At 38.2% G+C, this 13,117-nt stretch overlaps 1 protein-coding gene across 2 annotated transcripts in view; it reads left to right on the forward strand.

Annotated features, from left to right (window-relative positions):
• The first annotated feature begins 5,184 nt into the window (after positions 1–5,184).
• LOC105465002 (general transcription factor IIA subunit 1 like) overlaps positions 5,185–13,117 on the forward strand; it is a 60,904-nt gene continuing 52,971 nt past the window's right edge. The window contains exons 1-3 of one of the 2 annotated variants that reach the window (XM_071076672.1): positions 5,185–5,329; positions 8,262–8,363; positions 8,585–8,708. In XM_071076672.1, coding sequence (XP_070932773.1) covers positions 5,309–5,329; positions 8,262–8,363; positions 8,585–8,708 — 247 coding nt within the window. In that variant the 5' untranslated portion in view covers positions 5,185–5,308. The remainder of the gene's footprint in view (positions 5,330–8,261; positions 8,364–8,584; positions 8,709–13,117) is intronic. The other variant, XM_011713178.2, reaches the window with a different exon arrangement.

A 13,117-nucleotide genomic window follows, 5' to 3' on the forward strand; every position in this document is an offset into this window, starting at 1 on the left:
GAACTCTACAAATTACAGTGTACTTAAATTTATGGGACCATGACATTGCCACTTTCAAAGCCGAAAGAAAATGCAATCGCAAGTAGGGATGATAGTGGTAGGAAAGGGGCCACAGTGGTTTTCTGTGGTGTTTGGACAGAACAGAGTGGTTATTGTCTAAAAGTTTTCTGCCTTGATGACCCTTTCTTGGTCCTTTGGCTAGAAAAAGCAAGCTTTTTTATGTTTCCTTTCTGTGACCATTGGTATTTCTGGGTTGCCAGCTTCCCCAGCATCCAATCTAGGATATGGGAGGGAAAAAGAAAATCGGAGAACTCACTGCTATGTGGCTCTTGGGATTGCGAGGTCCATAATTGATCTGCCATATTGTCCCCACTTTTCAGAGTCTTCTTATGTTTAGATATATAATATTTCAGCTGTTCGTAGCAGGATGAATAGGAAGAAGTGTGTTTATTTTATGTTGCCCCTGCCTCTCCCAATATTTGAGGCATCTAAGACAATAGCATAGAACAGTCAAGATGCTGCCACTTACTTCTTATAAAATGAGATAAATTAGGAAAGAAGAAAAGCACAGTTCTTGAGGGAAGAAAGCTGGTTGGTTTTCTGCAGGTTATAGCCTTAGGTTCAGATTATTTGTCTTTATCTCCACCTTGTCTAGGTTGGAGAATTAACTGGAGACAATAAACATTATTCTTGCTAATACTTTATGTTCATGTATGATTATACGCATTATGATTAAAGAAATGAAAGTATAACCATTTGTTAGCTAGGAAATTACTGAATCCTTATCAAGACCTTGATGAGAATGTTGAAAAAGTAGTGATGAGGAAAATTGTGTTTGAAGACATCCTACATAGTTTTTATGGGTTAATTATAATTAGTAATACGTGCACAATATATACGTCTCTCGAATATTAAAATATTTTGAAGTAGGCAGTCACATACTCATTAACAGTGTTCCATTGCATTGTGTCATACAGGTCACTTTAACTGAAATCTTGTTGGAGTGGGAGGAGGAATTCATCATGGTGGAATAGAATCTGATGTTCAAATAAAGCAAGTTGATTTTGGAGCTGTATTAGAAAATGGAAAATGTTACAAAAGTTCAGAGTATAAAATAAATCAGAACTGCCAACACTGTAACCATTTCAAAGTTACAGGGTGAGGCAGAGATTATCTGGATTTTCATTTCCTATAAGATGTAAAGGATGAAACAGAGTCAGAGAAACACAATACTGCTGGGTTTAGTGCACTGGTTGCAAAGTGTTCAGAAGTTAATTATGAATATTTGCTGCCTTAAGTCATACGCTCAAATACTAACTTGCATTTTAATCACTAATAAATAATTATTTAGAGTCTATACAATTATTGAAATACTTTGTAATTGACTGTAAAGTTTAATATGTAAAAAATAATGGGCTGTCTCTAAAATATTTTTCTTTACTGTTTTTCTTTTATGAGACCGAGTCTCACTTTGTCACCCAGACTACAGTGCAGTGGTATGATCTTGGCTCATTGCACCTCTGCCTCCCAGGTTCACGCCATTCTCCTACCTCAGCCTCCTGAGTAGCTGGGATTACAGGTGTGCACCACCACCCCAGCTAATTTTTGTATTTTTAGTAGAGGCGGTTTCACTATATTGGCAGGTGATCTGGCCACCTCGGCCTCCCAAAGTGCTGGGATTACAGGGGTGAGCCACCACTCCCGACCTTTCTTTACATTTTTATCCAACAAAAGGACTTCATAAATATGGCTTTTGCTCACAATAAGCAAAGCGAAATTATTTCTTTACTTTCAAAAGAGTATCACTAACACCTCCAGGCAAAAGTAATAAGAACATATGGGGAGGAAAATTAATCTGATTATTAAGATTTGCTTAAATGTTGCAAAAACTGGTATTACCAGTAATAAATATATATTATATATTATGGTCTCTAAACAAAGTAGGAGAAAAATGAAAATCTGATGCTCCAAATTGTGTTGGCCAGTTAAGGAGGAGCTTTATGCTTTGGCAGAGGTGTAATTTCAAAGGAATAAGTACTTAAAAAAGAACTAAGTTTCAGCATTTCTTTTTTATTCTTTATTTACTAACAAAAAATAGTCACTGTAAAATTGCCTCATTGAGGCTGTAGGATCTTGAAATTTCAATTTTAGTGTCAAAAGTACCTTGTGGGCTGGATGCAGCAACTCATGCCCAGCACTTTGGGAGGCTGAGGTGTGAGGATTGCTTGAGGCCAGGAGTTCGAGGCTGCAGTGAGCTATGACCATACCACTGCGCTCCAGCCTGGGTGACAGACCTAGACCCTGTCTCTCTCTCTAAATAAAGTGGTTTGTGTATGCAACGTACTTCCTCTCTGAGTTTAAAAAATTGACAAAAGAAATATAACCATTATGACTATAATATTCTGCATGTTTCATGATAATCTGATAAGCTATCAAACATAAGTGTTAAAAGATTCTTTTACATACTTTTCAAATGCTCTTGTGACTGGTGAGGGCATTCAAGACACTTGAGATTACAATGAGGCGACAGTCCAATCAGAGAATGGGCACTGGTTTAGTTATTTCACACTGTGTAACAAATTACCCAAAATGTAACTGCAAATAAAATTACAAATATTCATGATCTCATACAGTTTCTGAGGATTAGGAATCTAGGAGATGCTTAGAGGGTAGATTTCGTTCAAGATAACTCAAAGATATGTAGTCAAGCTTATCAGGGCTTCAATCATCTGATAGTTCAACTGGAGAAGGATTTATTTCCAAGCTTACTTATGTGACTGTTTGCAGGTTTCTCATACTTGCTCACTGTGAGTTGGAGTCTCAGTTCCTTGCCACACAGACCCTTCCATAAGCTAACTGAGTATCCTCATGACATGACAGCTGACTTCCTCCAAAATGAGAGAGTGAGCCCAAGAAAGAATCCACAGCTATGAATAACCTTATCTCAAAAGTGATATGCTACTACTACTTCTTTATTTTGCTGGTAAACCAGACAAACCATGGTACAAGGTAGGAGGGGACAACATCAAGTGGTCAATACCAGGAGGCAGGGATCACTGGGGGCCATCTTGAAAACTGACTACCACAGGTCCATGTGGCAGATTTGCAACTTGGATTCACCTAGAACTTGTCTTAAAGCATACCTTCTCTAGTAGTCATTGCCTGTTACTGGGATGAAATGACTAGTGACCATTCAGACAGACCGCAAGGGGCAAATGGAAATTTGCTGACATTTCTCAGCTAACATTACATAGCCTTTCCATAACTTGAGTATACTGAGTGTACTAAGAAATAACAATTCAACTTTTAGTTACACTTTTTATGGGTACCAAGATCCAAGAATAATTTAAAAAATATACATGATCTACAATATAGTTCTGAGAAGGGTAGAATGATTAATAAAGTAAAACAGTATGCTGTCACAGAAAGTTAGGTGATTACCAATCCTAAGCATATAGAAATAAAGCTTTAAAACCTTGCTATGAAAAAGATGGAAAACAAGAGACCGTTTTAGCTTTCTTATTTCCCAGCTTGAATAATTTAATTGGATTTTATAATATCAGTAGGAATCAATGACTGCTTTTAGGTTTCCTACTTTGGGTGAAAGATAAGTCACTTTGAACACTCCTGGTAGTAAATTGCCAGGTAGAGAGATATAACCATTAAAAATTACCATATATACTTCTTGGCTTTTTGTAAAAGATATTTCTAATAGTTTTCAATGTAGGAAACTTTTCTAAAGATTGTCATATAAATCAGCTACTTGAAACTCGCAAACCATAAGGTACCTGACCCTGGCAAATCACATACAGAGTGGTAGGGGATAAACAGCTCTACTGCACTTACTTGCACAAATAAATACATAAACAGCCAATTTTAAATCTAATAGGGTTTTTAATCATCAAATAACTTATCCATCTGGTTAGGTCAAGACCTATTTGCAGGCTAGAAGGGTTCTTTAGAAGAGTTGTGGCCAAGTGCGGTGAGTCATGCCTACAATTCCAGCACTTTGGGAGGCTGGGGCTGGTGGATCACTTGAGACCAAGAGTCTGAGACCAGCCTGGGCAACATGGTGAAACCCTGTCTCTACAAAATACACACACACACACACAAAATAGCTGGGCATGGTGGCACACACACCTGTAGCCCCAGCTCCTTGGGAGGCTGAAGTGGGTGGGTTGCTTGAGCCCAGGAGGTAGAGGCTGCGGCAATCTGTGGGCATGCCTCTGTACTGCAGCCTGGGCAACAGGGTGAGACCCTGCCAAAAAAAAAAAAAAGAAAAAAAAAAAAAAAAGGCAGAGTTGTGGCAACAGATGGTGACTTCTTCCCTTTTTGAATCCTCCAGGTTATCTGTGCTTACATCTTCCCTCAGCTTAGCTAGGTAAGGTACTCCCCAAGATGCTCTGCCCTTCAGGAGAGAGAATCATTGTAGGTAGACAGCTGGTGATTTCTGCCTAAGGAGGAAAAGGAGACAGGAAGGTATTAGCTGATGACTTGATTTTAGCAGTGGTTTTCCACCTTGGCTGCATATTAGAATCAGATTCTGCCGAGTGGGATTCAGGCACTAAGCTTTTTTTTCCTCCCCCCCCAGGTCTCCGGGTGATTTTAATGTGCACCCAAAATTGAGACCCTTTGTCTTACGTCAGTGGGTCTCATTTCAGCGCCCATCGGAATCACCTGGAGAGCATGTTAAATTTACAGAATGCTAGGCTCCATTCTCCAGTCTGATTCAGGAGGGCTGGGGTGGGACCCATCATTTGCATATTTAACAAGTTCCCAGATGCTGCTGATGCCGCTGTACCATGCCGACAAGTCTTAGAAAAATTTGACTCTTGTTATATTTTTATATAACAAAAAATGGAGTTCAGCTGTGAGTGGGGTGTAGGGGCAAGAATGAAAATTGGTAAATGCAGAGGACAGATACCACTAGTCTCCCCTCTTTGCTTTCCCCATCTTCTTCAAAGTTGAAGTTAGACTGAGATCTACCCCTGCGTTGCCCCTCCTCGATTTTCTTCATCTTTCGCAGATTGAGGAAACAACCTGTGAACGGCCCAAAACCGGCTAGACCCAACCTAACCATCCGTTTTAGCGGGTCTCTTTTCCCACACAGGCCGACCGCCTCTCCGCCCTGGCCCCGCCTCCAGTTAAGCCTGCTCCATCTATTAACGTTCTCTTCTCCCCAGCCACACCCCCGGCGTTCTCCGCGGTTGCGCACCTGGCGTACATCGTTCAAAACGTGCCCAGTGTTTCCCTCCGCGTGCACTGAGTGCCGCGCAGGCGCAAAGGGCCAGGTGCTGGAGGTGCTGTCATGGCCTGCTTCAACCCGGTGGTAAGGAGGACCTCAAGCTCTGTGTAGAGGGAGCGCCCTGGGACTCCTGGTTCACAGCAGCCGAACCCTGCACACCCTTTTGTTTCCCCCTGACACTTTACAGATTGTCATAAACCCTCTTGTTTAGCGGCTGGGGCTCTTCCTCACCTCTGTGTTGGAGGAAGCTGATGAGGGCCAGTAGTTCAGCAGGAAGTTGGGCCAGCTCCACCGAAACAACAAGTGTCCTTTTTCTCTTTTCACCAAAACTGAGGCTATCTAGTTGGGGTGTTTAGAGGTGGAACTCCCCCTCAACCCTCCTGGTTTCCTAGATGTTACAAAACCCCCAAGTTCGGTTGTGTTAATTTTACCGTGGACATTGTTAATTCCAAGCTGTATTATTTACTGCTTGAAATAACAATGTGATTCTCATGTTACCTCCCCACATGTTTTTAGTATCTTTCCCTACCCGCCCATTTCTTTGTCCTTTAACAACTTAATGCTTAAGTGTACAACCTACATTACCCTCCTACCCCTAACGGACACTTAATTTGCACAGTGAGAATTTCTAGTCTCAGTGGCACTTAGGAGACCATCAATATTAAAAACCTGAATCAAAGAACAAAAATGAAGGATTAATCTTTATTACCAATTCATCTCAACAGACTTCACATTTCGTGAAAGGCAATATGCTTGTCCAGATCTGTGTAATTTTATGGGTTCCGGTTATCATATGCAGTATAAAAGCTCTGTTTAATTTAGAGACATGCTACTTTAATTATATCTGTTTTATGATAGTGTGTTTTAAGATACCTAAAATACCTATACTCTGCCTGAATATAAGCTTACTAGGTTTGCCAATTTACCTGATTGTGAATTCTATGAAGTAGTGTCTGTTTTAAACAGAGGAGTTAAGATGGACTAGACATAGTTTTAATAAAGATAACAGGGAAAGCAATACAAAGTCTGTGGTCCTAGAAGACAAAATAAGTTCAATACGTGTTTTGATTTTTGAAAAATTGTGTTCTAATGGTACTTTTTGACTACTGCTGTGTTAAGATGTTTTTAGCCCTAAGAGTTTTTTCCGTCAGTGTTAAGCTTGATAACACTAGCTGGGACTACCACTGAAGTATCAATTTAGTATGCCTTTATCAGGATAAACTGTTTTAGAAGACGCAACGAATTTAGGGGCATTTAGTCTTAATGCATGTGCTTGTGAATAACATTATTTAAATGTTACTGATTGGCCTATTCATATAGGCTTACCCTGGGTCTTTAGAAGGATTAGTTTAAAGCATAGCTTTAAATACTAAATACTCTTGGGGGCTGGGCATGGTGGCTTAGACCTGTAATCCCAGCACTTTGGAAGGTCGAGGTGGGCAGATCACTTGAGCCTAGGAGTTTGAGACCAGCCTGGCCAACATGGTGACACCCCATCTCTACTAAAAATACAAAAAATTAGCCAGGTGAGGTAGTGCACGCCTGTAGTCCCAGCTACTCTGGATGCTGAGACAGGAGAATCACTTGAACCCAGGAGGCAGATGTTGCAGGGAGCCCAGATTGTGCCACTGCACTCCAGCCTGGGTGACAAAGCAAGACTCCGTCTCAAAACAAACAAACAAAGAAACAACAAAAAAACCGCATAGCTACTCTTGGCATGTACAGGAGTATTTAAGAGTATTTATTTAGTGGGTAGTATGAAAAGGCAATCCTAGAGTGCCACAATTTTCATTTTCATTTTGGCCTCATTAAGCAATTTGAAATAAGAGCAACTCAACTAAATTCCTGCTTGCTGTTTCTTGCCCGTGGACCTTCCGCTAGGTCAGTATTGTCAGCACATAGCATTGCCGTTTTGGCCTGGGGGCATAGTTTATGTAGATTTGAAGGGCTGAGTTTTTTCACATACCCTCTTTTGTTTTGCTATGACTAGTGTTTAATCTGGGAAGAAATCTGCTTAACTTTGTTGTCATGGCACATTTGACTAGGAGGTATTTTAGAATGTTACTTGGTCTCTTCAATATGCACACTGGACGGGTAAGGTCGTTCGTGCCCTTCTTTGGTTCTAGTAGGAAATCCATTTTGGAGCAGTTGTATTTGACAATGGTCCAGAAAATATATTTTTTGGACTGTGTATTTTGGAAGTGAGATGGGCTTTGATTGCTCTATTTTAAGTGCTTACCCCAGTCTTCTGGCTTGGAGTTTATTTATATTTGTGGAAATAATATAGTGAACCCTAAAAAATTCTCCGTTGGCCACTTTGATAAAAAGGTAAATTGAAAACAGAAGATCTATTTCCAGCTGACTTACATTAATTTCCCTTTTAAAAGGAGTTGGGGAGGTTAAATACTGACACAAAAGGCAAGTAACATGACAATAACCATACATCTTTGAGATTATTAGCTCATATGTTATTGTAGTCCTGTAATTCAGTCTTGTAGATAGGCTAAAACTACGGGTCTGAAGCTAACACAGTTTATGGAAAGCTAAGACTATATTGGGAATACGAATGTACTTAGTAAAAGTTTTTATGGTAACTTTACAAGACTAGAAGGTATACACTGCATATCTTTTAAGGCTAAATATGTTCAAACTTGAGAAGTCAAAACTTGTAACAGGCTGGGTGCGGTGGCTCATGCCTGTAATCCCAGCACTTTGGGAGGCTGAGGCGGGTGGATCATGAGGTCAGTAGTTCGAGACCAGCCTGACCAACATGGTGAAACCCCGTTTCTCTAAAAATACAAAAATTAGCCGGGAGTGGTGGCGTGCACCTGTAATTGCACCTACTCAGGAGGCTGAGGCAGGAGAATTGCTTGAACCCAGGAGGTGGAAGTTGCAGTGAACTGAGATCGTGCCACTGCACCCCAGCCTGGGCTACAGAGCATGACTCCGTCTCAATAAATAAATAAATAAATAAATAATAAAATAAAATAAAACTTTGACAATTGCTTTTATATAGCCTAAACTCTACAGATCTGTAATTGAAGATGTAATTGAAGGAGTTCGGAATCTGTTTGCTGAAGAAGGTATAGAGGAACAAGTTTTAAAAGACTTGAAGCAGGTTTGTAGCCGATACAACTTTTTCTTCCTGTCTTTTGTTGTTTTTTTGGCATACAAAACTGATGCAGTTCTGATCTCTCAAATTATAGTTTAGTACTTACCCATTCATTGTGCCATCAGGATGACAAGTTAGTTTTTAAGAAACTGAAAAAAAAAGAAGTATCATTATATATGTATATATTATTTTACAGCAAACTTTTTTTTTTTTTTTTTCCTCTGCAGCTCTGGGAAACCAAGGTTTTGCAGTCTAAAGCAACAGAAGACTTCTTCAGAAATAGCATCCAATCACCTCTGTTTACTCTTCAGTTGCCACACAGCTTGCACCAAACATTGCAATCGGCAACAGGTTGGATACCGTTAGTAAATGAGTACTGTTAGTATCTTCAGAACAAATTCTCATTTAGGGTTGTTTTTCAGTTAGACAGTAATGTTCTTAGGGTGAGAAGGCTTGGACACCTAAATCATTTCTATTAAATGAACACAGTATAAATCATTGCCACATGTAATTATTGGTTAAAAACTCGGGTTATTCAAACTAGTTTTTATTTTAAATATTAAATTTTACAAAGATGATAAAGCCTTTCTTTAAAGGAAAGTCACACAGTTTGTTGCCTGTTGGAAACACCCATTGGTAATTTCAGATAATTTGATTGGGTCTAGTCAAGGATTACAAGTGGCAGAGGGAAAGATGAGAGCTCACAAGTTTGTGTGTTCTCGTTCTCTTATTTTTTTTGTGTGTGTGTTATAGATCTGATGTATTGGGAGCAGAATGTAGAGTTCAGAATATGGAGATTATTCAGGCTACCTCACTGTTTTGGATATATAAAATGTTGGCTAGAAATTGATCATGTGCATTTATCTTTATTCTTGGACTTAGCAATCTAGACTTCTGCTTTTAAGGGAAATATTTGTCCACGTTATGCTTATCAATTTAAACTGGAAGGGGCTAGCTAATAAAAGATAAAACTTAGAGTTTTCTATCTTTGTATGCTTGATTCCTTTCTTTCTCCTCTGATTCTTATAATCTTTATGCTACTCGTGTGTATACATAAATGTATACTCACATACAAACAAGTTTTACTGGGTTTAGCTGAAATTCAACAGAGTAGTCTGCAAGAAGTGAGGGTAGATTTTGGGTTAGATTATCAATAATAAGTAGATAGTTCTTTGCATGCTTGGAAAAATTCACATGAACATTACATGGGCCAAGGTGAAGAGAACATTGTAAGGATGCTTGTACTTCTTCTATTACAAAGTGGGAGAATTTACATGTGGCAGCAGTTCTAACATATAAAACTGAATAAATTAACAATGAATGTTGAATTACCAAATACAAGTTTTATTGAATACTGCATTTATAAAGTATAATTATGCTCTGTAAGAATTAGTCTTGGCAGTTTTAATTGTTGACACATTGAAACATTTTTCATCAGTTGGGTTTTTGGCTATGCTTTAATTTTTAACTGCTATTTCATTGGGGCATCCCCTTCTCTGTTTAAATAACATTCCTTTGGACTTTTGTTTTCTTAATCACTGTTTTACTTATTACAGAATGCTAAATTTTTTTTTAACTTATGGTTGGCATGAGGGTGTGGTAGATATGGAAGAGGAAAATACTTGACTGTCTTTTATCAAAAGAGGCCGAGGTGGATGGATCACCTGAGGTCAGGAGTTCTAGACCAGCCTGGCCAACATGGCGAAATCCTGTCTCTACTAAAAAAGAAAAACACAAAAATTAGCCAGGCGTGGTGGCTCATGCCTGTGATCCCACGTACTTGGGAGGCTGAGGCAGGAGAATCACTTGAACCCGGGAGGCAGAGGTTGCAGTGAGCTGAGATCGCGCCACTGCACTCCAGCCTGGGCGACAGAGTGAGACTCCATCTTAAAAAAAAAGGCATGGTGAACACTTCTAAGATTCTGTCATTCAAAATTGCAATACTAGATTTTGCCGCAAGATGGTAATATTACCAGTGATTTAAATAACAAAATAGTCTTGCAACTAATGTATCTAGTTTGTTTTTACTCAGCACCTTATTCTGTATCTTAGCAGTTAGAATAATAGAAATAATTACATTTTAAACAGTTTTTCTCCTTATTCTCTTCCACATCATTTATAATGAAGAGGTTTAAGAGGAAGTACATGTATCCCTTAAAAGTGCTTTATAGTCTTGTTCTGTCTCTCTTCATCTTTAGGTACCCAACAATAAGATTCTTGAAATAAATAGTCTCATAAAATTGAAGTACTTCTTAATTATATCTTCTCATGGTTTGCTTTTAAAAGCCTGATTAAAATAACTTAAACTTCTAGAACCTTTTTATCTCTTTTGATAACAAGTTCAAATTAAATCTATAATTCAAGAAGTCATTTGCCTTTGTCTGTTCCATCTTAAAACTTGTTTCCTCTATCAAAATCACAATAAGATACCATCTCACACTAGTCAGAATGGCTATTATTAAAAAACTGAAAAACAGATGTTGGTGAAGCTGCAGAAAAAAGGAACCACTTATGCACTATTGGTGGGAATGTAACTTTGTTCAGCTTCTGCGGAAAGCAGTTTGCAGATTTCTTAGAGAACTTAGAGCTACCATTCAACTCAGCAGTCCTATTACTAGGCATTTACCCAAAAGAAAATAAATTGTTCTAACAAAAAGACATCCACACTTGTATGCTTATTGCAGTACTATTCACCTTAGCAAAGATGTGGAATCAACTCAACCCATACGTGGTGGATTGGATAAAGAAAATGTGGTACATGTATACCGTGGAATACTATGCAACCATAAAAAAGAGAGAGATGTCCTTTGCAGCAATATGGGTGTTGCTGGGGCCATTATCATAAGTGAATTAACATAGGAACAGAAAACCACATACTGCATGTTCTCACTTATAAATGGGAGCTAAACATTGGGTACATATAGACAGAAAGGTGAGAACACTGGGGACTCCAAAAGGAGAGAGGGAGAGAAGGGGACAAGTGTTGAAAAACTACCCGTCGGGTACTATGTTCACTATTTGGGTGATGGGATTAATAGAAGCTTAAACCTCAGCATCACGATATACCCCTGTAACAAACCTGTACACATACCTGCTGAACCTAAAAAAAAAAAACACCCCAGAAACTGGTTTGCGCTATCATATGTTCTTCGTTTTTTATTTGTTTAGTAATTTCCTGTATCTTCAGTTCTCAACTTTGTTTGGTCTCAGGACCCCTTTAAGCTCATAAAAATTAAGGACCCTAAATAGCTTTTACAATGTGGGTTGTAAGTATCTATTTACTATATTAGAAATTAAAACACAAATTTAAAAAATATTGGGTTATTAAAAAATTTAATTACATTTTAACATAATAGCATATATTTATGAGTAATGATTCTTCTAGAACAAAAAAAATTTAGAAAGAAGAGTAGCATTGTTTTACTTTTCTGCAGGTCTTGTTAATGTCAGCTTAATGAGGTCTGCAGAAATGAGCTGGGTTCTTATCTATTTCTTTTTATTTAAATTTTATTGTATGTATTTAAGGTGTTCAGCATGGTGCCTTGAGATAGATAGATAGATAGGTAGATAGTGAAGAGGTTGGTATAGTCTAGCAAATTAACCTGTCTGTCATCTCACACAGGTGCTCATTTTAGGTACTTTTAGTATGCCTGAAGTCTTCTCTTTTAGCAAAAATCCCAAATGCAGCACAACAATATTAAGTATAGCCCTCATGTAATCTATTAGCTATTTAAACTTATTGATCCTATGTATCTGTGACTTTGTATCCTTTAACCTACATCTTCTTATTTTCTCCCTTCCTGCCCCTCGTAGCTGCTATTTTATTCTCTATCTCTGTGTATTTGACGGGTTTTTTTTTTTTTTTTAACATATAAATGAGATCATGCAATACTTTTCTTTTTGTGTCTGGCATATTTCACTTAGTATAATGCCCTTCAGATTCATCTATGTTGTGACAAATGGCAGACTCTCCCTCTTTTAAAAAGCTGAATAATATTTCTCTGCGTGAGTGTGTGTGTGTGTACACAGACACACCACATTTTCTTTATCCATTTGTCCATTTGTAGACACTTTGGTTGTTTACAAATCTTGGCTATCGTGAGTGATGTTGCAATGAACATGGGAGTGTAGATATTTTTATGAGGTAGTAGTTTAATTTCCTTTGGATATATATCCATAAGAAGGATTGCTGAGTCATATGGTAGTTCTATTTTTAATTTATTTAGGAATCTCTGCACAGTTTCATACAATGGCTGACCATTCTGCATTCCCACCAACAGAGTATAGGGGTTTCCTTTCCTCTGTACTCTCACCAACGCTTGTCATCTCTTTTCTTTTTGGTAATACCCATCCTAACAGGTGTGAGTTGATAACTTAATATAGTTTTGACTTATATTCCTCTGATGAATAGTGATGTTGAACACCTTTTCATATACCTGTTAGCTGTTTTTATGTTGTCTTTGGAAAAAGATCTATTCAAGTCCTTTGCCAATTTTTGAATAGGGTTATTTGTTTTTCTGTTATTGAGTTGTGTAAATCTTTTAATATATTTTGGATATTAAGCCCTTTATCAGATATATGGTTTGCAAATATTTTCTCTCAGTCTGTTGGCTGCTGTTTTATTTTGTTATTTGTTTTCTTTGCTGTGCAGGAGCTTTTTAGTTTGATGTCTCTATTTTATTTTTTATTATACTTTATGTTCTAGGGTACATGTGCACAACGTGCAGTTTTGTTACATATGTGCCATGTTGGTTTGCTGC

The sequence above is a fragment of the Macaca nemestrina genome, chromosome 13 (genome assembly GCF_043159975.1).
Source record: "Macaca nemestrina isolate mMacNem1 chromosome 13, mMacNem.hap1, whole genome shotgun sequence".
NCBI classification, from domain to species: Eukaryota; Metazoa; Chordata; class Mammalia; order Primates; family Cercopithecidae; genus Macaca; species Macaca nemestrina.